Source organism: Gasterosteus aculeatus, chromosome 8, assembly GCF_964276395.1.
Source record: "Gasterosteus aculeatus chromosome 8, fGasAcu3.hap1.1, whole genome shotgun sequence".
NCBI classification, from domain to species: Eukaryota; Metazoa; Chordata; class Actinopteri; order Perciformes; family Gasterosteidae; genus Gasterosteus; species Gasterosteus aculeatus.
Window position 1 is genome coordinate 12,766,752 of NC_135695.1, and position 26,245 is coordinate 12,792,996.

A 26,245-nucleotide genomic window follows, 5' to 3' on the forward strand; every position below is an offset into this window, starting at 1 on the left:
TGGAGGCGCACTCCGGATAGGCGGGCAGAGGAGCGTGGCGTTTGAGGCGGGCAGAGGAGCGTGGCGTTTGAGGCGGGCAGAGGAGCGTGGCGTTTGAGGCGGGCAGAGGAGCACAGCGTGGCGTTAGAGCAACTACAAGTAGCCTTTTGGCAGGCCCTGTCTTTGCTTACGGCCATACCACCCTGAACACGCCCGATCTCGTCTGATCTCGGAAGCTAAGCAGGGTCGGGCCTGGTCAGTACTTGGATGGGAGACCGCCTGGGAATACCAGGTGCTGTAAGCTTTTAAAAAAAAAAGGACAGAGGACCTGCTCTTTTGAACACCGCGTAAGAAGGTGGACACGTTGCACCCAGGTTTTCTTTTTCTCCTGGGAGTCACGAGGTTTGTATGTTTTCGTACATTGTTGTCCTCAAAATTGCTGATGCACTGTTGGGTAAATTCGAAAAATCAAAACAAAAAGGGAATTCTGCTCTTCTGATTTACACTGAAAGCCTGTGATAGAAGGTGGAGCTATTGCTTCCATGTCTTTTTTTTTTCTCTCGTGACCATGACAATTGAGGGAAGGAGACAGCATAACGGCTCAAAAAAGGGATTTATTTTACAAAGGAATTAACTCACCATCTATTTTGTAACAGTTAACTTAAATCATACAAGCAGGGTATGCATTGCGGCGAAGAGCCAGCCGCGTATTCCGATCAGGTGGGCTTGATCACCCTTGGCTCACCACTCCCAGGTGCCCCAAGTTTGCAATCAACTAAAAACAAAGATGTTACTACCAGAGAGGTATCACTCCCACAGAGTGGCCTGAATGAACCAGACAGAGGCCGTCACGTGAGCCACAAGGATTTTTACCTTTTCACACAGTGTTTTTTTCAATATGTGCGTGTGTGTTGTGGGAAAAATGGAGGCGCACTCCGGATAGGCGGGCAGAGGAGCGTGGCGTTTGAGGCGGGCAGAGGAGCGTGGCGTTTGAGGCGGGCAGAGGAGCGTGGCGTTTGAGGCGGGCAGAGGAGCGTGGCGTTTGAGGCGGGCAGAGGAGCGTGGCGTTTGAGGCGGGCAGAGGAGCACAGCGTGGCGTTAGAGCAACTACAAGTAGCCTTTTGGCAGGCCCTGTCTTTGCTTACGGCCATACCACCCTGAACACGCCCGATCTCGTCTGATCTCGGAAGCTAAGCAGGGTCGGGCCTGGTCAGTACTTGGATGGGAGACCGCCTGGGAATACCAGGTGCTGTAAGCTTTTAAAAAAAAAAGGACAGAGGACCTGCTCTTTTGAACACCGCGTAAGAAGGTGGACACGTTGCACCCAGGTTTTCTTTTTCTCCTGGGAGTCACGAGGTTTGTATGTTTTCGTACATTGTTGTCCTCAAAATTGCTGATGCACTGTTGGGTAAATTCGAAAAATCAAAACAAAAGGGAATTCTGCTCTTCTGATTTACACTGAAAGCCTGTGATAGAAGGTGGAGCTATTGCTTCCATGTCTTTTTTTTCTCTCTCGTGACCATGACAATTGAGGGAAGGAGACAGCATAACGGCTCAAAAAAGGGATTTATTTTACAAAGGAATTAACTCACCATCTATTTTGTAACAGTTAACTTAAATCATACAAGCAGGGTATGCATTGCGGCGAAGAGCCAGCCGCGTATTCCGATCAGGTGGGCTTGATCACCCTTGGCTCACCACTCCCAGGTGCCCCAAGTTTGCAATCAACTAAAAACAAAGATGTTACTACCAGAGAGGTATCACTCCCACAGAGTGGCCTGAATGAACCAGACAGAGGCCGTCACGTGAGCCACAAGGATTTTTACCTTTTCACACAGTGTTTTTTTCAATATGTGCGTGTGTGTTGTGGGAAAAATGGAGGCGCACTCCGGATAGGCGGGCAGAGGAGCGTGGCGTTTGAGGCGGGCAGAGGAGCGTGGCGTTTGAGGCGGGCAGAGGAGCGTGGCGTTTGAGGCGGGCAGAGGAGCGTGGCGTTTGAGGCGGGCAGAGGAGCGTGGCGTTTGAGGCGGGCAGAGGAGCACAGCGTGGCGTTAGAGCAACTACAAGTAGCCTTTTGGCAGGCCCTGTCTTTGCTTACGGCCATACCACCCTGAACACGCCCGATCTCGTCTGATCTCGGAAGCTAAGCAGGGTCGGGCCTGGTCAGTACTTGGATGGGAGACCGCCTGGGAATACCAGGTGCTGTAAGCTTTTAAAAAAAAAAGGACAGAGGACCTGCTCTTTTGAACACCGCGTAAGAAGGTGGACACGTTGCACCCAGGTTTTCTTTTTCTCCTGGGAGTCACGAGGTTTGTATGTTTTCGTACATTGTTGTCCTCAAAATTGCTGATGCACTGTTGGGTAAATTCGAAAAATCAAAACAAAAAGGGAATTCTGCTCTTCTGATTTACACTGAAAGCCTGTGATAGAAGGTGGAGCTATTGCTTCCATGTCTTTTTTTTTTCTCTCGTGACCATGACAATTGAGGGAAGGAGACAGCATAACGGCTCAAAAAAGGGATTTATTTTACAAAGGAATTAACTCACCATCTATTTTGTAACAGTTAACTTAAATCATACAAGCAGGGTATGCATTGCGGCGAAGAGCCAGCCGCGTATTCCGATCAGGTGGGCTTGATCACCCTTGGCTCACCACTCCCAGGTGCCCCAAGTTTGCAATCAACTAAAAACAAAGATGTTACTACCAGAGAGGTATCACTCCCACAGAGTGGCCTGAATGAACCAGACAGAGGCCGTCACGTGAGCCACAAGGATTTTTACCTTTTCACACAGTGTTTTTTTCAATATGTGCGTGTGTGTTGTGGGAAAAATGGAGGCGCACTCCGGATAGGCGGGCAGAGGAGCGTGGCGTTTGAGGCGGGCAGAGGAGCGTGGCGTTTGAGGCGGGCAGAGGAGCGTGGCGTTTGAGGCGGGCAGAGGAGCGTGGCGTTTGAGGCGGGCAGAGGAGCGTGGCGTTTGAGGCGGGCAGAGGAGCACAGCGTGGCGTTAGAGCAACTACAAGTAGCCTTTTGGCAGGCCCTGTCTTTGCTTACGGCCATACCACCCTGAACACGCCCGATCTCGTCTGATCTCGGAAGCTAAGCAGGGTCGGGCCTGGTCAGTACTTGGATGGGAGACCGCCTGGGAATACCAGGTGCTGTAAGCTTTTAAAAAAAAAAGGACAGAGGACCTGCTCTTTTGAACACCGCGTAAGAAGGTGGACACGTTGCACCCAGGTTTTCTTTTTCTCCTGGGAGTCACGAGGTTTGTATGTTTTCGTACATTGTTGTCCTCAAAATTGCTGATGCACTGTTGGGTAAATTCGAAAAATCAAAACAAAAGGGAATTCTGCTCTTCTGATTTACACTGAAAGCCTGTGATAGAAGGTGGAGCTATTGCTTCCATGTCTTTTTTTTCTCTCTCGTGACCATGACAATTGAGGGAAGGAGACAGCATAACGGCTCAAAAAAGGGATTTATTCTACAAAGGAATTAACTCACCATCTATTTTGTAACAGTTAACTTAAATCATACAAGCAGGGTATGCATTGCGGCGAAGAGCCAGCCGCGTATTCCGATCAGGTGGGCTTGATCACCCTTGGCTCACCACTCCCAGGTGCCCCAAGTTTGCAATCAACTAAAAACAAAGATGTTACTACCAGAGAGGTATCACTCCCACAGAGTGGCCTGAATGAACCAGACAGAGGCCGTCACGTGAGCCACAAGGATTTTTACCTTTTCACACAGTGTTTTTTTCAATATGTGCGTGTGTGTTGTGGGAAAAATGGAGGCGCACTCCGGATAGGCGGGCAGAGGAGCGTGGCGTTTGAGGCGGGCAGAGGAGCGTGGCGTTTGAGGCGGGCAGAGGAGCGTGGCGTTTGAGGCGGGCAGAGGAGCGTGGCGTTTGAGGCGGGCAGAGGAGCGTGGCGTTTGAGGCGGGCAGAGGAGCGTGGCGTTTGAGGCGGGCAGAGGAGCACAGCGTGGCGTTAGAGCAACTACAAGTAGCCTTTTGGCAGGCCCTGTCTTTGCTTACGGCCATACCACCCTGAACACGCCCGATCTCGTCTGATCTCGGAAGCTAAGCAGGGTCGGGCCTGGTCAGTACTTGGATGGGAGACCGCCTGGGAATACCAGGTGCTGTAAGCTTTTAAAAAAAAAAGGACAGAGGACCTGCTCTTTTGAACACCGCGTAAGAAGGTGGACACGTTGCACCCAGGTTTTCTTTTTCTCCTGGGAGTCACGAGGTTTGTATGTTTTCGTACATTGTTGTCCTCAAAATTGCTGATGCACTGTTGGGTAAATTCGAAAAATCAAAACAAAAAGGGAATTCTGCTCTTCTGATTTACACTGAAAGCCTGTGATAGAAGGTGGAGCTATTGCTTCCATGTCTTTTTTTTCTCTCTCGTGACCATGACAATTGAGGGAAGGAGACAGCATAACGGCTCAAAAAAGGGATTTATTTTACAAAGGAATTAACTCACCATCTATTTTGTAACAGTTAACTTAAATCATACAAGCAGGGTATGCATTGCGGCGAAGAGCCAGCCGCGTATTCCGATCAGGTGGGCTTGATCACCCTTGGCTCACCACTCCCAGGTGCCCCAAGTTTGCAATCAACTAAAAACAAAGATGTTACTACCAGAGAGGTATCACTCCCACAGAGTGGCCTGAATGAACCAGACAGAGGCCGTCACGTGAGCCACAAGGATTTTTACCTTTTCACACAGTGTTTTTTTCAATATGTGCGTGTGTGTTGTGGGAAAAATGGAGGCGCACTCCGGATAGGCGGGCAGAGGAGCGTGGCGTTTGAGGCGGGCAGAGGAGCGTGGCGTTTGAGGCGGGCAGAGGAGCGTGGCGTTTGAGGCGGGCAGAGGAGCGTGGCGTTTGAGGCGGGCAGAGGAGCGTGGCGTTTGAGGCGGGCAGAGGAGCACAGCGTGGCGTTAGAGCAACTACAAGTAGCCTTTTGGCAGGCCCTGTCTTTGCTTACGGCCATACCACCCTGAACACGCCCGATCTCGTCTGATCTCGGAAGCTAAGCAGGGTCGGGCCTGGTCAGTACTTGGATGGGAGACCGCCTGGGAATACCAGGTGCTGTAAGCTTTTAAAAAAAAAAGGACAGAGGACCTGCTCTTTTGAACACCGCGTAAGAAGGTGGACACGTTGCACCCAGGTTTTCTTTTTCTCCTGGGAGTCACGAGGTTTGTATGTTTTCGTACATTGTTGTCCTCAAAATTGCTGATGCACTGTTGGGTAAATTCGAAAAATCAAAACAAAAAGGGAATTCTGCTCTTCTGATTTACACTGAAAGCCTGTGATAGAAGGTGGAGCTATTGCTTCCATGTCTTTTTTTTCTCTCTCGTGACCATGACAATTGAGGGAAGGAGACAGCATAACGGCTCAAAAAAGGGATTTATTTTACAAAGGAATTAACTCACCATCTATTTTGTAACAGTTAACTTAAATCATACAAGCAGGGTATGCATTGCGGCGAAGAGCCAGCCGCGTATTCCGATCAGGTGGGCTTGATCACCCTTGGCTCACCACTCCCAGGTGCCCCAAGTTTGCAATCAACTAAAAACAAAGATGTTACTACCAGAGAGGTATCACTCCCACAGAGTGGCCTGAATGAACCAGACAGAGGCCGTCACGTGAGCCACAAGGATTTTTACCTTTTCACACAGTGTTTTTTTCAATATGTGCGTGTGTGTTGTGGGAAAAATGGAGGCGCACTCCGGATAGGCGGGCAGAGGAGCGTGGCGTTTGAGGCGGGCAGAGGAGCGTGGCGTTTGAGGCGGGCAGAGGAGCGTGGCGTTTGAGGCGGGCAGAGGAGCACAGCGTGGCGTTAGAGCAACTACAAGTAGCCTTTTGGCAGGCCCTGTCTTTGCTTACGGCCATACCACCCTGAACACGCCCGATCTCGTCTGATCTCGGAAGCTAAGCAGGGTCGGGCCTGGTCAGTACTTGGATGGGAGACCGCCTGGGAATACCAGGTGCTGTAAGCTTTTAAAAAAAAAAGGACAGAGGACCTGCTCTTTTGAACACCGCGTAAGAAGGTGGACACGTTGCACCCAGGTTTTCTTTTTCTCCTGGGAGTCACGAGGTTTGTATGTTTTCGTACATTGTTGTCCTCAAAATTGCTGATGCACTGTTGGGTAAATTCGAAAAATCAAAACAAAAGGGAATTCTGCTCTTCTGATTTACACTGAAAGCCTGTGATAGAAGGTGGAGCTATTGCTTCCATGTCTTTTTTTTCTCTCTCGTGACCATGACAATTGAGGGAAGGAGACAGCATAACGGCTCAAAAAAGGGATTTATTCTACAAAGGAATTAACTCACCATCTATTTTGTAACAGTTAACTTAAATCATACAAGCAGGGTATGCATTGCGGCGAAGAGCCAGCCGCGTATTCCGATCAGGTGGGCTTGATCACCCTTGGCTCACCACTCCCAGGTGCCCCAAGTTTGCAATCAACTAAAAACAAAGATGTTACTACCAGAGAGGTATCACTCCCACAGAGTGGCCTGAATGAACCAGACAGAGGCCGTCACGTGAGCCACAAGGATTTTTACCTTTTCACACAGTGTTTTTTTCAATATGTGCGTGTGTGTTGTGGGAAAAATGGAGGCGCACTCCGGATAGGCGGGCAGAGGAGCGTGGCGTTTGAGGCGGGCAGAGGAGCGTGGCGTTTGAGGCGGGCAGAGGAGCGTGGCGTTTGAGGCGGGCAGAGGAGCGTGGCGTTTGAGGCGGGCAGAGGAGCGTGGCGTTTGAGGCGGGCAGAGGAGCACAGCGTGGCGTTAGAGCAACTACAAGTAGCCTTTTGGCAGGCCCTGTCTTTGCTTACGGCCATACCACCCTGAACACGCCCGATCTCGTCTGATCTCGGAAGCTAAGCAGGGTCGGGCCTGGTCAGTACTTGGATGGGAGACCGCCTGGGAATACCAGGTGCTGTAAGCTTTTAAAAAAAAAAGGACAGAGGACCTGCTCTTTTGAACACCGCGTAAGAAGGTGGACACGTTGCACCCAGGTTTTCTTTTTCTCCTGGGAGTCACGAGGTTTGTATGTTTTCGTACATTGTTGTCCTCAAAATTGCTGATGCACTGTTGGGTAAATTCGAAAAATCAAAACAAAAAGGGAATTCTGCTCTTCTGATTTACACTGAAAGCCTGTGATAGAAGGTGGAGCTATTGCTTCCATGTCTTTTTTTTCTCTCTCGTGACCATGACAATTGAGGGAAGGAGACAGCATAACGGCTCAAAAAAGGGATTTATTTTACAAAGGAATTAACTCACCATCTATTTTGTAACAGTTAACTTAAATCATACAAGCAGGGTATGCATTGCGGCGAAGAGCCAGCCGCGTATTCCGATCAGGTGGGCTTGATCACCCTTGGCTCACCACTCCCAGGTGCCCCAAGTTTGCAATCAACTAAAAACAAAGATGTTACTACCAGAGAGGTATCACTCCCACAGAGTGGCCTGAATGAACCAGACAGAGGCCGTCACGTGAGCCACAAGGATTTTTACCTTTTCACACAGTGTTTTTTTCAATATGTGCGTGTGTGTTGTGGGAAAAATGGAGGCGCACTCCGGATAGGCGGGCAGAGGAGCGTGGCGTTTGAGGCGGGCAGAGGAGCGTGGCGTTTGAGGCGGGCAGAGGAGCACAGCGTGGCGTTAGAGCAACTACAAGTAGCCTTTTGGCAGGCCCTGTCTTTGCTTACGGCCATACCACCCTGAACACGCCCGATCTCGTCTGATCTCGGAAGCTAAGCAGGGTCGGGCCTGGTCAGTACTTGGATGGGAGACCGCCTGGGAATACCAGGTGCTGTAAGCTTTTAAAAAAAAAAGGACAGAGGACCTGCTCTTTTGAACACCGCGTAAGAAGGTGGACACGTTGCACCCAGGTTTTCTTTTTCTCCTGGGAGTCACGAGGTTTGTATGTTTTCGTACATTGTTGTCCTCAAAATTGCTGATGCACTGTTGGGTAAATTCGAAAAATCAAAACAAAAGGGAATTCTGCTCTTCTGATTTACACTGAAAGCCTGTGATAGAAGGTGGAGCTATTGCTTCCATGTCTTTTTTTTCTCTCTCGTGACCATGACAATTGAGGGAAGGAGACAGCATAACGGCTCAAAAAAGGGATTTATTTTACAAAGGAATTAACTCACCATCTATTTTGTAACAGTTAACTTAAATCATACAAGCAGGGTATGCATTGCGGCGAAGAGCCAGCCGCGTATTCCGATCAGGTGGGCTTGATCACCCTTGGCTCACCACTCCCAGGTGCCCCAAGTTTGCAATCAACTAAAAACAAAGATGTTACTACCAGAGAGGTATCACTCCCACAGAGTGGCCTGAATGAACCAGACAGAGGCCGTCACGTGAGCCACAAGGATTTTTACCTTTTCACACAGTGTTTTTTTCAATATGTGCGTGTGTGTTGTGGGAAAAATGGAGGCGCACTCCGGATAGGCGGGCAGAGGAGCGTGGCGTTTGAGGCGGGCAGAGGAGCGTGGCGTTTGAGGCGGGCAGAGGAGCACAGCGTGGCGTTAGAGCAACTACAAGTAGCCTTTTGGCAGGCCCTGTCTTTGCTTACGGCCATACCACCCTGAACACGCCCGATCTCGTCTGATCTCGGAAGCTAAGCAGGGTCGGGCCTGGTCAGTACTTGGATGGGAGACCGCCTGGGAATACCAGGTGCTGTAAGCTTTTAAAAAAAAAAGGACAGAGGACCTGCTCTTTTGAACACCGCGTAAGAAGGTGGACACGTTGCACCCAGGTTTTCTTTTTCTCCTGGGAGTCACGAGGTTTGTATGTTTTCGTACATTGTTGTCCTCAAAATTGCTGATGCACTGTTGGGTAAATTCGAAAAATCAAAACAAAAGGGAATTCTGCTCTTCTGATTTACACTGAAAGCCTGTGATAGAAGGTGGAGCTATTGCTTCCATGTCTTTTTTTTCTCTCTCGTGACCATGACAATTGAGGGAAGGAGACAGCATAACGGCTCAAAAAAGGGATTTATTTTACAAAGGAATTAACTCACCATCTATTTTGTAACAGTTAACTTAAATCATACAAGCAGGGTATGCATTGCGGCGAAGAGCCAGCCGCGTATTCCGATCAGGTGGGCTTGATCACCCTTGGCTCACCACTCCCAGGTGCCCCAAGTTTGCAATCAACTAAAAACAAAGATGTTACTACCAGAGAGGTATCACTCCCACAGAGTGGCCTGAATGAACCAGACAGAGGCCGTCACGTGAGCCACAAGGATTTTTACCTTTTCACACAGTGTTTTTTTCAATATGTGCGTGTGTGTTGTGGGAAAAATGGAGGCGCACTCCGGATAGGCGGGCAGAGGAGCGTGGCGTTTGAGGCGGGCAGAGGAGCGTGGCGTTTGAGGCGGGCAGAGGAGCGTGGCGTTTGAGGCGGGCAGAGGAGCGTGGCGTTTGAGGCGGGCAGAGGAGCGTGGCGTTTGAGGCGGGCAGAGGAGCACAGCGTGGCGTTAGAGCAACTACAAGTAGCCTTTTGGCAGGCCCTGTCTTTGCTTACGGCCATACCACCCTGAACACGCCCGATCTCGTCTGATCTCGGAAGCTAAGCAGGGTCGGGCCTGGTCAGTACTTGGATGGGAGACCGCCTGGGAATACCAGGTGCTGTAAGCTTTTAAAAAAAAAAGGACAGAGGACCTGCTCTTTTGAACACCGCGTAAGAAGGTGGACACGTTGCACCCAGGTTTTCTTTTTCTCCTGGGAGTCACGAGGTTTGTATGTTTTCGTACATTGTTGTCCTCAAAATTGCTGATGCACTGTTGGGTAAATTCGAAAAATCAAAACAAAAGGGAATTCTGCTCTTCTGATTTACACTGAAAGCCTGTGATAGAAGGTGGAGCTATTGCTTCCATGTCTTTTTTTTCTCTCTCGTGACCATGACAATTGAGGGAAGGAGACAGCATAACGGCTCAAAAAAGGGATTTATTTTACAAAGGAATTAACTCACCATCTATTTTGTAACAGTTAACTTAAATCATACAAGCAGGGTATGCATTGCGGCGAAGAGCCAGCCGCGTATTCCGATCAGGTGGGCTTGATCACCCTTGGCTCACCACTCCCAGGTGCCCCAAGTTTGCAATCAACTAAAAACAAAGATGTTACTACCAGAGAGGTATCACTCCCACAGAGTGGCCTGAATGAACCAGACAGAGGCCGTCACGTGAGCCACAAGGATTTTTACCTTTTCACACAGTGTTTTTTTCAATATGTGCGTGTGTGTTGTGGGAAAAATGGAGGCGCACTCCGGATAGGCGGGCAGAGGAGCGTGGCGTTTGAGGCGGGCAGAGGAGCGTGGCGTTTGAGGCGGGCAGAGGAGCGTGGCGTTTGAGGCGGGCAGAGGAGCGTGGCGTTTGAGGCGGGCAGAGGAGCGTGGCGTTTGAGGCGGGCAGAGGAGCACAGCGTGGCGTTAGAGCAACTACAAGTAGCCTTTTGGCAGGCCCTGTCTTTGCTTACGGCCATACCACCCTGAACACGCCCGATCTCGTCTGATCTCGGAAGCTAAGCAGGGTCGGGCCTGGTCAGTACTTGGATGGGAGACCGCCTGGGAATACCAGGTGCTGTAAGCTTTTAAAAAAAAAAGGACAGAGGACCTGCTCTTTTGAACACCGCGTAAGAAGGTGGACACGTTGCACCCAGGTTTTCTTTTTCTCCTGGGAGTCACGAGGTTTGTATGTTTTCGTACATTGTTGTCCTCAAAATTGCTGATGCACTGTTGGGTAAATTCGAAAAATCAAAACAAAAGGGAATTCTGCTCTTCTGATTTACACTGAAAGCCTGTGATAGAAGGTGGAGCTATTGCTTCCATGTCTTTTTTTTCTCTCTCGTGACCATGACAATTGAGGGAAGGAGACAGCATAACGGCTCAAAAAAGGGATTTATTTTACAAAGGAATTAACTCACCATCTATTTTGTAACAGTTAACTTAAATCATACAAGCAGGGTATGCATTGCGGCGAAGAGCCAGCCGCGTATTCCGATCAGGTGGGCTTGATCACCCTTGGCTCACCACTCCCAGGTGCCCCAAGTTTGCAATCAACTAAAAACAAAGATGTTACTACCAGAGAGGTATCACTCCCACAGAGTGGCCTGAATGAACCAGACAGAGGCCGTCACGTGAGCCACAAGGATTTTTACCTTTTCACACAGTGTTTTTTTCAATATGTGCGTGTGTGTTGTGGGAAAAATGGAGGCGCACTCCGGATAGGCGGGCAGAGGAGCGTGGCGTTTGAGGCGGGCAGAGGAGCGTGGCGTTTGAGGCGGGCAGAGGAGCGTGGCGTTTGAGGCGGGCAGAGGAGCGTGGCGTTTGAGGCGGGCAGAGGAGCGTGGCGTTTGAGGCGGGCAGAGGAGCACAGCGTGGCGTTAGAGCAACTACAAGTAGCCTTTTGGCAGGCCCTGTCTTTGCTTACGGCCATACCACCCTGAACACGCCCGATCTCGTCTGATCTCGGAAGCTAAGCAGGGTCGGGCCTGGTCAGTACTTGGATGGGAGACCGCCTGGGAATACCAGGTGCTGTAAGCTTTTAAAAAAAAAAGGACAGAGGACCTGCTCTTTTGAACACCGCGTAAGAAGGTGGACACGTTGCACCCAGGTTTTCTTTTTCTCCTGGGAGTCACGAGGTTTGTATGTTTTCGTACATTGTTGTCCTCAAAATTGCTGATGCACTGTTGGGTAAATTCGAAAAATCAAAACAAAAGGGAATTCTGCTCTTCTGATTTACACTGAAAGCCTGTGATAGAAGGTGGAGCTATTGCTTCCATGTCTTTTTTTTCTCTCTCGTGACCATGACAATTGAGGGAAGGAGACAGCATAACGGCTCAAAAAAGGGATTTATTTTACAAAGGAATTAACTCACCATCTATTTTGTAACAGTTAACTTAAATCATACAAGCAGGGTATGCATTGCGGCGAAGAGCCAGCCGCGTATTCCGATCAGGTGGGCTTGATCACCCTTGGCTCACCACTCCCAGGTGCCCCAAGTTTGCAATCAACTAAAAACAAAGATGTTACTACCAGAGAGGTATCACTCCCACAGAGTGGCCTGAATGAACCAGACAGAGGCCGTCACGTGAGCCACAAGGATTTTTACCTTTTCACACAGTGTTTTTTTCAATATGTGCGTGTGTGTTGTGGGAAAAATGGAGGCGCACTCCGGATAGGCGGGCAGAGGAGCGTGGCGTTTGAGGCGGGCAGAGGAGCGTGGCGTTTGAGGCGGGCAGAGGAGCGTGGCGTTTGAGGCGGGCAGAGGAGCGTGGCGTTTGAGGCGGGCAGAGGAGCACAGCGTGGCGTTAGAGCAACTACAAGTAGCCTTTTGGCAGGCCCTGTCTTTGCTTACGGCCATACCACCCTGAACACGCCCGATCTCGTCTGATCTCGGAAGCTAAGCAGGGTCGGGCCTGGTCAGTACTTGGATGGGAGACCGCCTGGGAATACCAGGTGCTGTAAGCTTTTAAAAAAAAAAGGACAGAGGACCTGCTCTTTTGAACACCGCGTAAGAAGGTGGACACGTTGCACCCAGGTTTTCTTTTTCTCCTGGGAGTCACGAGGTTTGTATGTTTTCGTACATTGTTGTCCTCAAAATTGCTGATGCACTGTTGGGTAAATTCGAAAAATCAAAACAAAAAGGGAATTCTGCTCTTCTGATTTACACTGAAAGCCTGTGATAGAAGGTGGAGCTATTGCTTCCATGTCTTTTTTTTCTCTCTCGTGACCATGACAATTGAGGGAAGGAGACAGCATAACGGCTCAAAAAAGGGATTTATTTTACAAAGGAATTAACTCACCATCTATTTTGTAACAGTTAACTTAAATCATACAAGCAGGGTATGCATTGCGGCGAAGAGCCAGCCGCGTATTCCGATCAGGTGGGCTTGATCACCCTTGGCTCACCACTCCCAGGTGCCCCAAGTTTGCAATCAACTAAAAACAAAGATGTTACTACCAGAGAGGTATCACTCCCACAGAGTGGCCTGAATGAACCAGACAGAGGCCGTCACGTGAGCCACAAGGATTTTTACCTTTTCACACAGTGTTTTTTTCAATATGTGCGTGTGTGTTGTGGGAAAAATGGAGGCGCACTCCGGATAGGCGGGCAGAGGAGCGTGGCGTTTGAGGCGGGCAGAGGAGCGTGGCGTTTGAGGCGGGCAGAGGAGCGTGGCGTTTGAGGCGGGCAGAGGAGCGTGGCGTTTGAGGCGGGCAGAGGAGCACAGCGTGGCGTTAGAGCAACTACAAGTAGCCTTTTGGCAGGCCCTGTCTTTGCTTACGGCCATACCACCCTGAACACGCCCGATCTCGTCTGATCTCGGAAGCTAAGCAGGGTCGGGCCTGGTCAGTACTTGGATGGGAGACCGCCTGGGAATACCAGGTGCTGTAAGCTTTTAAAAAAAAAAGGACAGAGGACCTGCTCTTTTGAACACCGCGTAAGAAGGTGGACACGTTGCACCCAGGTTTTCTTTTTCTCCTGGGAGTCACGAGGTTTGTATGTTTTCGTACATTGTTGTCCTCAAAATTGCTGATGCACTGTTGGGTAAATTCGAAAAATCAAAACAAAAAGGGAATTCTGCTCTTCTGATTTACACTGAAAGCCTGTGATAGAAGGTGGAGCTATTGCTTCCATGTCTTTTTTTTCTCTCTCGTGACCATGACAATTGAGGGAAGGAGACAGCATAACGGCTCAAAAAAGGGATTTATTTTACAAAGGAATTAACTCACCATCTATTTTGTAACAGTTAACTTAAATCATACAAGCAGGGTATGCATTGCGGCGAAGAGCCAGCCGCGTATTCCGATCAGGTGGGCTTGATCACCCTTGGCTCACCACTCCCAGGTGCCCCAAGTTTGCAATCAACTAAAAACAAAGATGTTACTACCAGAGAGGTATCACTCCCACAGAGTGGCCTGAATGAACCAGACAGAGGCCGTCACGTGAGCCACAAGGATTTTTACCTTTTCACACAGTGTTTTTTTCAATATGTGCGTGTGTGTTGTGGGAAAAATGGAGGCGCACTCCGGATAGGCGGGCAGAGGAGCGTGGCGTTTGAGGCGGGCAGAGGAGCGTGGCGTTTGAGGCGGGCAGAGGAGCACAGCGTGGCGTTAGAGCAACTACAAGTAGCCTTTTGGCAGGCCCTGTCTTTGCTTACGGCCATACCACCCTGAACACGCCCGATCTCGTCTGATCTCGGAAGCTAAGCAGGGTCGGGCCTGGTCAGTACTTGGATGGGAGACCGCCTGGGAATACCAGGTGCTGTAAGCTTTTAAAAAAAAAAGGACAGAGGACCTGCTCTTTTGAACACCGCGTAAGAAGGTGGACACGTTGCACCCAGGTTTTCTTTTTCTCCTGGGAGTCACGAGGTTTGTATGTTTTCGTACATTGTTGTCCTCAAAATTGCTGATGCACTGTTGGGTAAATTCGAAAAATCAAAACAAAAAGGGAATTCTGCTCTTCTGATTTACACTGAAAGCCTGTGATAGAAGGTGGAGCTATTGCTTCCATGTCTTTTTTTTCTCTCTCGTGACCATGACAATTGAGGGAAGGAGACAGCATAACGGCTCAAAAAAGGGATTTATTTTACAAAGGAATTAACTCACCATCTATTTTGTAACAGTTAACTTAAATCATACAAGCAGGGTATGCATTGCGGCGAAGAGCCAGCCGCGTATTCCGATCAGGTGGGCTTGATCACCCTTGGCTCACCACTCCCAGGTGCCCCAAGTTTGCAATCAACTAAAAACAAAGATGTTACTACCAGAGAGGTATCACTCCCACAGAGTGGCCTGAATGAACCAGACAGAGGCCGTCACGTGAGCCACAAGGATTTTTACCTTTTCACACAGTGTTTTTTTCAATATGTGCGTGTGTGTTGTGGGAAAAATGGAGGCGCACTCCGGATAGGCGGGCAGAGGAGCGTGGCGTTTGAGGCGGGCAGAGGAGCACAGCGTGGCGTTAGAGCAACTACAAGTAGCCTTTTGGCAGGCCCTGTCTTTGCTTACGGCCATACCACCCTGAACACGCCCGATCTCGTCTGATCTCGGAAGCTAAGCAGGGTCGGGCCTGGTCAGTACTTGGATGGGAGACCGCCTGGGAATACCAGGTGCTGTAAGCTTTTAAAAAAAAAAGGACAGAGGACCTGCTCTTTTGAACACCGCGTAAGAAGGTGGACACGTTGCACCCAGGTTTTCTTTTTCTCCTGGGAGTCACGAGGTTTGTATGTTTTCGTACATTGTTGTCCTCAAAATTGCTGATGCACTGTTGGGTAAATTCGAAAAATCAAAACAAAAGGGAATTCTGCTCTTCTGATTTACACTGAAAGCCTGTGATAGAAGGTGGAGCTATTGCTTCCATGTCTTTTTTTTCTCTCTCGTGACCATGACAATTGAGGGAAGGAGACAGCATAACGGCTCAAAAAAGGGATTTATTTTACAAAGGAATTAACTCACCATCTATTTTGTAACAGTTAACTTAAATCATACAAGCAGGGTATGCATTGCGGCGAAGAGCCAGCCGCGTATTCCGATCAGGTGGGCTTGATCACCCTTGGCTCACCACTCCCAGGTGCCCCAAGTTTGCAATCAACTAAAAACAAAGATGTTACTACCAGAGAGGTATCACTCCCACAGAGTGGCCTGAATGAACCAGACAGAGGCCGTCACGTGAGCCACAAGGATTTTTACCTTTTCACACAGTGTTTTTTTCAATATGTGCGTGTGTGTTGTGGGAAAAATGGAGGCGCACTCCGGATAGGCGGGCAGAGGAGCGTGGCGTTTGAGGCGGGCAGAGGAGCGTGGCGTTTGAGGCGGGCAGAGGAGCGTGGCGTTTGAGGCGGGCAGAGGAGCGTGGCGTTTGAGGCGGGCAGAGGAGCGTGGCGTTTGAGGCGGGCAGAGGAGCACAGCGTGGCGTTAGAGCAACTACAAGTAGCCTTTTGGCAGGCCCTGTCTTTGCTTACGGCCATACCACCCTGAACACGCCCGATCTCGTCTGATCTCGGAAGCTAAGCAGGGTCGGGCCTGGTCAGTACTTGGATGGGAGACCGCCTGGGAATACCAGGTGCTGTAAGCTTTTAAAAAAAAAAGGACAGAGGACCTGCTCTTTTGAACACCGCGTAAGAAGGTGGACACGTTGCACCCAGGTTTTCTTTTTCTCCTGGGAGTCACGAGGTTTGTATGTTTTCGTACATTGTTGTCCTCAAAATTGCTGATGCACTGTTGGGTAAATTCGAAAAATCAAAACAAAAAGGGAATTCTGCTCTTCTGATTTACACTGAAAGCCTGTGATAGAAGGTGGAGCTATTGCTTCCATGTCTTTTTTTTCTCTCTCGTGACCATGACAATTGAGGGAAGGAGACAGCATAACGGCTCAAAAAAGGGATTTATTTTACAAAGGAATTAACTCACCATCTATTTTGTAACAGTTAACTTAAATCATACAAGCAGGGTATGCATTGCGGCGAAGAGCCAGCCGCGTATTCCGATCAGGTGGGCTTGATCACCCTTGGCTCACCACTCCCAGGTGCCCCAAGTTTGCAATCAACTAAAAACAAAGATGTTACTACCAGAGAGGTATCACTCCCACAGAGTGGCCTGAATGAACCAGACAGAGGCCGTCACGTGAGCCACAAGGATTTTTACCTTTTCACACAGTGTTTTTTTCAATATGTGCGTGTGTGTTGTGGGAAAAATGGAGGCGCACTCCGGATAGGCGGGCAGAGGAGCGTGGCGTTTGAGGCGGGCAGAGGAGCGTGGCGTTTGAGGCGGGCAGAGGAGCGTGGCGTTTGAGGCGGGCAGAGGAGCACAGCGTGGCGTTAGAGCAACTACAAGTAGCCTTTTGGCAGGCCCTGTCTTTGCTTACGGCCATACCACCCTGAACACGCCCGATCTCGTCTGATCTCGGAAGCTAAGCAGGGTCGGGCCTGGTCAGTACTTGGATGGGAGACCGCCTGGGAATACCAGGTGCTGTAAGCTTTTAAAAAAAAAAGGACAGAGGACCTGCTCTTTTGAACACCGCGTAAGAAGGTGGACACGTTGCACCCAGGTTTTCTTTTTCTCCTGGGAGTCACGAGGTTTGTATGTTTTCGTACATTGTTGTCCTCAAAATTGCTGATGCACTGTTGGGTAAATTCGAAAAATCAAAACAAAAAGGGAATTCTGCTCTTCTGATTTACACTGAAAGCCTGTGATAGAAGGTGGAGCTATTGCTTCCATGTCTTTTTTTTCTCTCTCGTGACCATGACAATTGAGGGAAGGAGACAGCATAACGGCTCAAAAAAGGGATTTATTTTACAAAGGAATTAACTCACCATCTATTTTGTAACAGTTAACTTAAATCATACAAGCAGGGTATGCATTGCGGCGAAGAGCCAGCCGCGTATTCCGATCAGGTGGGCTTGATCACCCTTGGCTCACCACTCCCAGGTGCCCCAAGTTTGCAATCAACTAAAAACAAAGATGTTACTACCAGAGAGGTATCACTCCCACAGAGTGGCCTGAATGAACCAGACAGAGGCCGTCACGTGAGCCACAAGGATTTTTACCTTTTCACACAGTGTTTTTTTCAATATGTGCGTGTGTGTTGTGGAAAAAATGGAGGCGCACTCCGGATAGGCGGGCAGAGGAGCGTGGCGTTTGAGGCGGGCAGAGGAGCGTGGCGTTTGAGGCGGGCAGAGGAGCGTGGCGTTTGAGGCGGGCAGAGGAGCGTGGCGTTTGAGGCGGGCAGAGGAGCGTGGCGTTTGAGGCGGGCAGAGGAGCGTGGCGTTTGAGGCGGGCAGAGGAGCACAGCGTGGCGTTAGAGCAACTACAAGTAGCCTTTTGGCAGGCCCTGTCTTTGCTTACGGCCATACCACCCTGAACACGCCCGATCTCGTCTGATCTCGGAAGCTAAGCAGGGTCGGGCCTGGTCAGTACTTGGATGGGAGACCGCCTGGGAATACCAGGTGCTGTAAGCTTTTAAAAAAAAAAGGACAGAGGACCTGCTCTTTTGAACACCGCGTAAGAAGGTGGACACGTTGCACCCAGGTTTTCTTTTTCTCCTGGGAGTCACGAGGTTTGTATGTTTTCGTACATTGTTGTCCTCAAAATTGCTGATGCACTGTTGGGTAAATTCGAAAAATCAAAACAAAAAGGGAATTCTGCTCTTCTGATTTACACTGAAAGCCTGTGATAGAAGGTGGAGCTATTGCTTCCATGTCTTTTTTTTCTCTCTCGTGACCATGACAATTGAGGGAAGGAGACAGCATAACGGCTCAAAAAAGGGATTTATTTTACAAAGGAATTAACTCACCATCTATTTTGTAACAGTTAACTTAAATCATACAAGCAGGGTATGCATTGCGGCGAAGAGCCAGCCGCGTATTCCGATCAGGTGGGCTTGATCACCCTTGGCTCACCACTCCCAGGTGCCCCAAGTTTGCAATCAACTAAAAACAAAGATGTTACTACCAGAGAGGTATCACTCCCACAGAGTGGCCTGAATGAACCAGACAGAGGCCGTCACGTGAGCCACAAGGATTTTTACCTTTTCACACAGTGTTTTTTTCAATATGTGCGTGTGTATTGTGGGAAAAATGGAGGCGCACTCCGGATAGGCGGGCAGAGGAGCGTGGCGTTTGAGGCGGGCAGAGGAGCGTGGCGTTTGAGGCGGGCAGAGGAGCGTGGCGTTTGAGGCGGGCAGAGGAGCGTGGCGTTTGAGGCGGGCAGAGGAGCACAGCGTGGCGTTAGAGCAACTACAAGTAGCCTTTTGGCAGGCCCTGTCTTTGCTTACGGCCATACCACCCTGAACACGCCCGATCTCGTCTGATCTCGGAAGCTAAGCAGGGTCGGGCCTGGTCAGTACTTGGATGGGAGACCGCCTGGGAATACCAGGTGCTGTAAGCTTTTAAAAAAAAAAGGACAGAGGACCTGCTCTTTTGAACACCGCGTAAGAAGGTGGACACGTTGCACCCAGGTTTTCTTTTTCTCCTGGGAGTCACGAGGTTTGTATGTTTTCGTACATTGTTGTCCTCAAAATTGCTGATGCACTGTTGGGTAAATTCGAAAAATCAAAACAAAAAGGGAATTCTGCTCTTCTGATTTACACTGAAAGCCTGTGATAGAAGGTGGAGCTATTGCTTCCATGTCTTTTTTTTCTCTCTCGTGACCATGACAATTGAGGGAAGGAGACAGCATAACGGCTCAAAAAAGGGATTTATTTTACAAAGGAATTAACTCACCATCTATTTTGTAACAGTTAACTTAAATCATACAAGCAGGGTATGCATTGCGGCGAAGAGCCAGCCGCGTATTCCGATCAGGTGGGCTTGATCACCCTTGGCTCACCACTCCCAGGTGCCCCAAGTTTGCAATCAACTAAAAACAAAGATGTTACTACCAGAGAGGTATCACTCCCACAGAGTGGCCTGAATGAACCAGACAGAGGCCGTCACGTGAGCCACAAGGATTTTTACCTTTTCACACAGTGTTTTTTTCAATATGTGCGTGTGTGTTGTGGGAAAAATGGAGGCGCACTCCGGATAGGCGGGCAGAGGAGCGTGGCGTTTGAGGCGGGCAGAGGAGCGTGGCGTTTGAGGCGGGCAGAGGAGCGTGGCGTTTGAGGCGGGCAGAGGAGCACAGCGTGGCGTTAGAGCAACTACAAGTAGCCTTTTGGCAGGCCCTGTCTTTGCTTACGGCCATACCACCCTGAACACGCCCGATCTCGTCTGATCTCGGAAGCTAAGCAGGGTCGGGCCTGGTCAGTACTTGGATGGGAGACCGCCTGGGAATACCAGGTGCTGTAAGCTTTTAAAAAAAAAAGGACAGAGGACCTGCTCTTTTGAACACCGCGTAAGAAGGTGGACACGTTGCACCCAGGTTTTCTTTTTCTCCTGGGAGTCACGAGGTTTGTATGTTTTCGTACATTGTTGTCCTCAAAATTGCTGATGCACTGTTGGGTAAATTCGAAAAATCAAAACAAAAAGGGAATTCTGCTCTTCTGATTTACACTGAAAGCCTGTGATAGAAGGTGGAGCTATTGCTTCCATGTCTTTTTTTTCTCTCTCGTGACCATGACAATTGAGGGAAGGAGACAGCATAACGGCTCAAAAAAGGGATTTATTTTACAAAGGAATTAACTCACCATCTATTTTGTAACAGTTAACTTAAATCATACAAGCAGGGTATGCATTGCGGCGAAGAGCCAGCCGCGTATTCCGATCAGGTGGGCTTGATCACCCTTGGCTCACCACTCCCAGGTGCCCCAAGTTTGCAATCAACTAAAAACAAAGATGTTACTACCAGAGAGGTATCACTCCCACAGAGTGGCCTGAATGAACCAGACAGAGGCCGTCACGTGAGCCACAAGGATTTTTACCTTTTCACACAGTGTTTTTTTCAATATGTGCGTGTGTGTTGTGGGAAAAATGGAGGCGCACTCCGGATAGGCGGGCAGAGGAGCGTGGCGTTTGAGGCGGGCAGAGGAGCGTGGCGTTTGAGGCGGGCAGAGGAGCGTGGCGTTTGAGGCGGGCAGAGGAGCGTGGCGTTTGAGGCGGGCAGAGGAGCGTGGCGTTTGAGGCGGGCAGAGGAGCGTGGCGTTTGAGGCGGGCAGAGGAGCACAGCGTGGCGTTAGAGCAACTACAAGTAGCCTTTTGGCAGGCCCTGTCTTTGCTTACGGCCATACCACCCTGAACACGCCCCACGCGAGTCAGCTGTGCGTATTGAGAGCTAGCGGCAAGTCAAATCAGTTAGATCACCCCAGTTTGTGTCGGACAGTGTTGACAGTTAAAGTATTTTCACTGCGGAACTGAATCCCCCGACAGCCCTGCTGTTTGGGGGACTTCGCTCCCTGTGAGGGAAGTTACGGATTGATCACATGGCAAATGAAAAGGGACCGGAGATGAGACGCACCAAACAAAACACGGACGACGGACAAAACGAAAAGAGGAGCTATGAAAAAAAGTTAACGCTGAGTGTGGAGATTGAAGGGAGCGACAAGACAACGATGATGGAGCTGCTTCGGAAAGTGAAGGAGGAGTGCGGTGAGGTGATTGGATGCAGGTATAAGAACCCGAAGAGCTACGAGCTAACGATGCGAAGCGAAGAAGGGAAGGCAAAGCTGATGGACGGATTGAGAATACAGAACAACACGGTTACGGCAAGTGAAATAAATAAAGATGAAATGGTGGTGTCATTCATTAATCTGCCGATATACATCGGCGATGAAATAATAACAAGGAAACTACTGGACTGGGGAGTGACTCCGGTATCGAGCATAAGGAGACGGGTGTGGCCCGGAACCGAGATAGCTGACGGGACCAGGTACATGAAAGTGAGGTTCACGGAGACTGTCAAATCGCTCCCGTATTCGGCCAGGTTTGAGACGGCGGGAGGAGCCGAACATTTCAGAGTCATACACGACAGGCAGATAAAAGTCTGCCGACTCTGCATCCAGCCGGGACACATAGTCAGAGACTGTCCGGACTTCACGTGTTTCAAGTGCGGCCAGCAAGGACACTACGCCAGAGAGTGCGCGGAGAAGCAACAGGAGGAGCAGGAGGAGGAGGAGGAGCGGCGGCAGGAGAAGGAGCAGCCGGGAGACGGGCATCGGAGTAAGGAGGCGACCGGTGGCGGAGAACGAAGCCCGAGTGGAGGTAGAGACGCGGATCCGACAGCAGGAGTGGAAGGAGCAGGAGAGGAGAGGATGCAGGAGGAAGAGGAGCAGGTCGGAGAGGAGCAGGACGGAGATGGAGAGACAGTAACGGAGACACCAACGGACGGAGAGAAGGAAACGGAGACTGTCAACGGAGGGGAGCGAGTGAGAGACGCAGGCGCCAGAGAGACGAGCGGAGGAACGGACGGGGGGGAAAGTGAGGTAAAGATGGAAGGGAAGGGAGGACTGGGAACGAGTGGGGCTGCTGGGGAGGGACAGAGCGGGATGGAGTGGGAGTTCACTAATGTGACTTCGAGTGAGGGAGAGGTCATGGAGAAGGTGGGTGAGGTGAGGAAAAGGCCCCAAATCAAGAGACAAAGCAAAAGATTGGGACGAATGGAAAAGAAAGCAGCTAAATGACAGTGTGGACACTCTTGATAAAACTGTTGATGGTGCTTAGCTTGTCTTCATTTAACGGCAACGGGCTCAGAGATCGAGAGAGGAGGCAGCAAGCCCTGCTGGTGTGCGACGCTGACGTTATATGCCTACAAGAGACTCACTGGGACGATATGTGTGTGAGAGAGACGGGAAGAGGATGGATGGGAGAGATGTATGTGAATAATGGGGGAGATAAATCAAGGGGGGTGGCAATCTTAGTGAAGAGGGGAGTGATTGAGAATGTTAGGAAGTGCGTGGATGATGGGGAAGGGAGAATGATAGGGATTTCATTTGAACACAATGGGGGAAAGTATAAGTTAATAAACTTATATGCGCCAAATGAGGAGAGAGAGAGAAAGGGTTTTTTTGAGAGGGCGGGAGAGATGTGTGAAGACAACTGCATGATTGTGGGGGATTTTAATGTGTGGTGTGGAAGGTTAGACGCGTCATCGAGTGTGTGTTATAGGAGCGATGCGTCGAGAGGCGCGCTGAAAAAGATGATGAGAGACAGAGGGATGATGGATGTGTGGAGAGAGAGGAATCCGAAAGGGAGGGCCTTTTCCAGGAGACAAGTGGTGAGAGGGGTCCTGAAGCAAAGCAGGATAGATTTAGTTTTGGGAGCAAAGGGCATAGCAGATAGGATAGGAGAGATAGCGTACAAAGTCACTGCACTAAGCGATCACATGGTGCTGGAGTTCAGCTTAACTCAACCAATTGAAAGGAGGGGTGGTGGTGTGTGGTGTCTGAATGGTGAATTGGTGAAAGATGCACAGTATAAAAAGAAAGTGAGAGAGTGGATCAATACAAGAAAGAATGATAGCATGTATGAGGACGACGTCGGCGGGTGGTGGGAGAACCTGAAATCAGAAATTAAAGAGCTCAGCGTAAATTACAGCAGAGGTAGGAATAGGAGAGCGAGAAAGAGAGAGAGGGAACTAAAGGAGGAGCTAGAGAAGGAGGCAGAGAGGATGGATGAAGAGGGGAGCGATATGGAGAACTATATAAGAATTAAAGACGAGCTGAAGGAGATAGAACAGAGAAAGTGCAAGGGAGCAATAGTCAGGAGTAGGGCGAGACATGTGATTGAGGGAGAGAAATGTACAAGGTTTTTTCTCGGGCTAGAGAAAACCAAACAGAAGAGGAACTACTTAGAGAAGGTGGAAGGAAAGGAGGGAGAAGGAATAACAGACCTTGTTGGGATAGCAGAAAGGGTAGAAGGATTTTATAGGGAATTATTTAGCGGAGGAGAAGTGGATGAAGAGAGCATGAGTTTGGTGTTGGAGAAAGTGGAAGGTAAGCTGAGCGATGACGATAGGGAGATGTGTGAGGGCAACATAGGGACAGGAGAAATAGAAGCAGCTATAGCAGGGCTAGGCAGGAATAAGAGTCCTGGGATAGATGGCATCACTGGGGAGTTTTACATGGAATTCAGGGAGGAACTAGTGCCTGTGCTAGATAGAGTGTTTAGATGGATAGAAGAGGGGGATAGGATGACAGCAGATATGGCGACAGGGCTTGTTAGCATCATTCACAAGAAAGGGAATAGGGATAGATTAGAAAACTACAGACCACTTACAATGTTGAACACAGATTATAAGATATTAGCGCGGGTGTTAGCCAATAGGATCAAAAGAGTCATAGGGACGGTGGTAGGGAGCACGCAGGCTTATAGTATACCAGGCAGGGACATAGCCGACACAGTGAGCAGCATTAGAGACACAATAGAATTCATGAAGAGGGGAAAGGGGGGGGCTGTAATGAGTTTAGATTTAAACAAGGCATTCGACAGAGTAGATCACACCTACTTGCACAGGGTGCTGGAGGAAATGGGGTTCGGGCATAGGCTAAGGGGATGGATCAGGAGGATGTATGACAGAGCACACAGCTGCGTTAAAATCAATGGGATAGTCACAGACACGTTCAGGCTAGAAAGGTCGGTGAGGCAAGGGTGTCCGATGTCAGCACTGCTGTACTCACTGTCAGCTGAGCCACTAGCACAACTTTTAAGGCAGAATAAAAAAATCAGGGGAATAGAGCTACCAGGAGGGAAAGAGAGCCTATTATATCAATATGCGGACGACACAACAGTCACAGTGAAGGACAGGGAGAGCATAGTGGGTGTACTAGATAGTTTAGCGCTGTATGGGAGAGCATCAGGGGCTAAAGTGAACATAGAGAAGTCAGAGATCATGTATATAGGAGAGGGGAGCATAGGAAGGGTGGAGATAGGGTTAAAAGAGAAGCAAGATTACTTCAGAGTACTGGGAGTTAATTTAGGGATTAAGGACAAGGAAGGGAGAGATATGCAATATGAAGGGATAGTGAACAATATTAGGAAAACATTAGGGTTCTGGAAGCAAAGAGGGCTAGGATTGAAAGGGAAGGTGGTAGTTGTCAACACACTAGTGATGAGTAAGCTAGTGTATGTCATGAATGTGCTAGATGTACCTGAGAGAGTGATGAAGGAGGTGGAGAGAGAAGTGAGCGAGTTTCTGTGGGACGGGAAGGGAGTCAGAATAGCCAGGGAAGTGATGGAAAACGAGTATGAGGACGGAGGACTGAAACTGATCAATTTAGAAAAAAAGAAGAAAGCACTTAGGGTGAAAATGATGGTGAGGTATCTAAGGAACAACAGCGACCAGATATGGAAGGTTTTTCTAAAAGAAGCGATTGATAGATGTGGGGGGTGTGGAGACAGTGCCGTGTACATGGAACTGAAGAAAGGGATGATGAGCGAAGTATCTGATTTCCATAAAGAGATGTTGGGAGCATGGGGGGAGTTTGTGAAATATGTGAAGTATGAGTGCAAGAATTTGAAGCAAGTCTGGGAGCAGCCCGTGTTTCTGAACCCTAAAATCACATGGGATGGGGAAACACTGTACAACAGGCTGATGTGGAGGGCGGGGTTCAGGAAGGTGAGAGATTTAGTGTATGAATATGTACCAGGGTTTATGAGGGCACAGGTGATAGTGGATGAGGTGAGGAGCAGGGGTGATGAAATGTGGATGGGGACAGCAGAGGGGCTGATGGATAAGATAAAGGGGGGGATGCCCAAAGAGTGGATGGAAATGATTGGAAGAGAGAATGGGGTGGATGAGGAAGGAGAGATTGAGCTGCATATAGAAGATAGTGAGAAGATGGTGAACCTAATGAATGCGAAAACCAGAGTGCTGTACAAATGCTTAAGAGGGAGGGATGTGAGGAGACCAGCAGCTGAGAAAGTATGGTCGAGAGTGATGAAGGACATGGAGGTGAAAAGAATATGGACGAACTTGAGAGTGAAATGGAACAGCAGTGAATGTGAGAATTTTGACTTTCTGTTAAGACACAACAGGGTCTTTAACAACTTAATTATAAGTAAGTTTGATGTGAATGTGAAGAAAGAATGTGATGTATGCGGAGTGGAAGTAGAAACATGCATGCATGAGTTTGCTGAATGTGCGGAGTTGCAGGTGTATTTCGAGAGATTGAAGGGGATAATCAACAGGTGCTGGAAAGAAAGATATGTTGAGAGAATGGAGTGGAAGGAATTGTGGCTGTTTGGGGTTGGAGGGAAAATGAAAGGGGTGAGTCTCTTAAACTACATGCTGAGCCATGCAAGGTTTGCTGTCAAAATGAGGAGAAATCTGGCCCATTATGAGAAGAGGAGGGCCGACGTCTGGAGTATGTTCAAGAGTGGTTTGCAGAGGGATGTCAACATGATGCACGGAGCATTGGAAAAGAATGACTTTGAGAGTTGGTTTATTGCAGGCAGCACCCTCATAAGGATCCGGGGTGATGGTGAGGTACGGATAGACTGCGGTTAGCAGTCCTGCCTCTCCACCACGGAGATTCTTCAGAGTTGTGGGGATTTGATTTTGTACTGGTGTATTGCCTCGTTGTGTTGTTTGGTTTTGCTTCTCTGTTTGATTTAGGTGCATGTGTTGCTGTGATGTGAGTCCTGCTACTGTGTAAATTTAAACAGTTTGCTTCATTTCATTTTACCTTTTGTTAAAAAATAATATAAAAAAAAAAAAAAAAAAAAAACACGCCCGATCTCGTCTGATCTCGGAAGCTAAGCAGGGTCGGGCCTGGTCAGTACTTGGATGGGAGACCGCCTGGGAATACCAGGTGCTGTAAGCTTTTAAAAAAAAAAGGACAGAGGACCTGCTCTTTTGAACACCGCGTAAGAAGGT

General features: G+C 49.2%; 1 protein-coding gene and 22 non-coding genes across 23 annotated transcripts; all 23 read left to right on the forward strand.

The window, feature by feature from the left end:
* The first annotated feature begins 164 nt into the window (after positions 1 to 164).
* On the forward strand, positions 165 to 283 carry LOC144411574 (5S ribosomal RNA). The gene has a single exon (XR_013468760.1). It is a non-coding gene; the product is annotated as a 5S ribosomal RNA (ribosomal RNA).
* An 835-nt stretch (positions 284 to 1,118) lies between these two features.
* Positions 1,119 to 1,237, forward strand: LOC144411516 (5S ribosomal RNA). Its single transcript, XR_013468702.1, has one exon. It is a non-coding gene; the product is annotated as a 5S ribosomal RNA (ribosomal RNA).
* An 834-nt stretch (positions 1,238 to 2,071) lies between these two features.
* LOC144411526 (5S ribosomal RNA) lies at positions 2,072 to 2,190 on the forward strand. The gene has a single exon (XR_013468712.1). It is a non-coding gene; the product is annotated as a 5S ribosomal RNA (ribosomal RNA).
* Positions 2,191 to 3,025: 835 nt separating this feature from the next.
* On the forward strand, positions 3,026 to 3,144 carry LOC144411529 (5S ribosomal RNA). Its single transcript, XR_013468715.1, has one exon. It is a non-coding gene; the product is annotated as a 5S ribosomal RNA (ribosomal RNA).
* An 860-nt stretch (positions 3,145 to 4,004) lies between these two features.
* On the forward strand, positions 4,005 to 4,123 carry LOC144411530 (5S ribosomal RNA). The gene has a single exon (XR_013468716.1). It is a non-coding gene; the product is annotated as a 5S ribosomal RNA (ribosomal RNA).
* An 835-nt stretch (positions 4,124 to 4,958) lies between these two features.
* Positions 4,959 to 5,077, forward strand: LOC144411534 (5S ribosomal RNA). The gene has a single exon (XR_013468720.1). It is a non-coding gene; the product is annotated as a 5S ribosomal RNA (ribosomal RNA).
* Positions 5,078 to 5,860: 783 nt separating this feature from the next.
* Positions 5,861 to 5,979, forward strand: LOC144411536 (5S ribosomal RNA). The gene has a single exon (XR_013468722.1). It is a non-coding gene; the product is annotated as a 5S ribosomal RNA (ribosomal RNA).
* An 834-nt stretch (positions 5,980 to 6,813) lies between these two features.
* On the forward strand, positions 6,814 to 6,932 carry LOC144411537 (5S ribosomal RNA). Its single transcript, XR_013468723.1, has one exon. It is a non-coding gene; the product is annotated as a 5S ribosomal RNA (ribosomal RNA).
* A 757-nt stretch (positions 6,933 to 7,689) lies between these two features.
* On the forward strand, positions 7,690 to 7,808 carry LOC144411538 (5S ribosomal RNA). Its single transcript, XR_013468724.1, has one exon. It is a non-coding gene; the product is annotated as a 5S ribosomal RNA (ribosomal RNA).
* A 756-nt stretch (positions 7,809 to 8,564) lies between these two features.
* LOC144411539 (5S ribosomal RNA) lies at positions 8,565 to 8,683 on the forward strand. Its single transcript, XR_013468725.1, has one exon. It is a non-coding gene; the product is annotated as a 5S ribosomal RNA (ribosomal RNA).
* Positions 8,684 to 9,517: 834 nt separating this feature from the next.
* Positions 9,518 to 9,636, forward strand: LOC144411540 (5S ribosomal RNA). The gene has a single exon (XR_013468726.1). It is a non-coding gene; the product is annotated as a 5S ribosomal RNA (ribosomal RNA).
* An 834-nt stretch (positions 9,637 to 10,470) lies between these two features.
* Positions 10,471 to 10,589, forward strand: LOC144411542 (5S ribosomal RNA). Its single transcript, XR_013468728.1, has one exon. It is a non-coding gene; the product is annotated as a 5S ribosomal RNA (ribosomal RNA).
* Positions 10,590 to 11,423: 834 nt separating this feature from the next.
* LOC144411543 (5S ribosomal RNA) lies at positions 11,424 to 11,542 on the forward strand. Its single transcript, XR_013468729.1, has one exon. It is a non-coding gene; the product is annotated as a 5S ribosomal RNA (ribosomal RNA).
* Positions 11,543 to 12,350: 808 nt separating this feature from the next.
* LOC144411544 (5S ribosomal RNA) lies at positions 12,351 to 12,469 on the forward strand. Its single transcript, XR_013468730.1, has one exon. It is a non-coding gene; the product is annotated as a 5S ribosomal RNA (ribosomal RNA).
* Positions 12,470 to 13,278: 809 nt separating this feature from the next.
* On the forward strand, positions 13,279 to 13,397 carry LOC144411545 (5S ribosomal RNA). The gene has a single exon (XR_013468731.1). It is a non-coding gene; the product is annotated as a 5S ribosomal RNA (ribosomal RNA).
* A 757-nt stretch (positions 13,398 to 14,154) lies between these two features.
* Positions 14,155 to 14,273, forward strand: LOC144411546 (5S ribosomal RNA). Its single transcript, XR_013468732.1, has one exon. It is a non-coding gene; the product is annotated as a 5S ribosomal RNA (ribosomal RNA).
* A 731-nt stretch (positions 14,274 to 15,004) lies between these two features.
* On the forward strand, positions 15,005 to 15,123 carry LOC144411547 (5S ribosomal RNA). The gene has a single exon (XR_013468733.1). It is a non-coding gene; the product is annotated as a 5S ribosomal RNA (ribosomal RNA).
* Positions 15,124 to 15,957: 834 nt separating this feature from the next.
* Positions 15,958 to 16,076, forward strand: LOC144411548 (5S ribosomal RNA). Its single transcript, XR_013468734.1, has one exon. It is a non-coding gene; the product is annotated as a 5S ribosomal RNA (ribosomal RNA).
* Positions 16,077 to 16,859: 783 nt separating this feature from the next.
* LOC144411549 (5S ribosomal RNA) lies at positions 16,860 to 16,978 on the forward strand. The gene has a single exon (XR_013468735.1). It is a non-coding gene; the product is annotated as a 5S ribosomal RNA (ribosomal RNA).
* An 861-nt stretch (positions 16,979 to 17,839) lies between these two features.
* On the forward strand, positions 17,840 to 17,958 carry LOC144411550 (5S ribosomal RNA). Its single transcript, XR_013468736.1, has one exon. It is a non-coding gene; the product is annotated as a 5S ribosomal RNA (ribosomal RNA).
* Positions 17,959 to 18,767: 809 nt separating this feature from the next.
* Positions 18,768 to 18,886, forward strand: LOC144411551 (5S ribosomal RNA). The gene has a single exon (XR_013468737.1). It is a non-coding gene; the product is annotated as a 5S ribosomal RNA (ribosomal RNA).
* Positions 18,887 to 19,669: 783 nt separating this feature from the next.
* Positions 19,670 to 19,788, forward strand: LOC144411553 (5S ribosomal RNA). The gene has a single exon (XR_013468739.1). It is a non-coding gene; the product is annotated as a 5S ribosomal RNA (ribosomal RNA).
* Positions 19,789 to 20,561: 773 nt separating this feature from the next.
* On the forward strand, positions 20,562 to 26,079 carry LOC144411446 (uncharacterized). Its single transcript, XM_078108263.1, has one exon. The coding sequence runs from the start codon at positions 20,856 to 20,858 to the stop codon at positions 22,050 to 22,052; it is 1,197 nt and encodes a 398-aa protein (XP_077964389.1). The 5' UTR covers positions 20,562 to 20,855; the 3' UTR covers positions 22,053 to 26,079.
* The last annotated feature ends 166 nt before the right edge of the window (positions 26,080 to 26,245 follow it).

Excerpts from the sequence above, each read along its gene's own strand:
- LOC144411446 (XM_078108263.1), top strand. The coding sequence starts at position 20,856 with ATGGCAAATGAAAAGGGACCGGAGATGAGACGCACCAAACAAAACACG.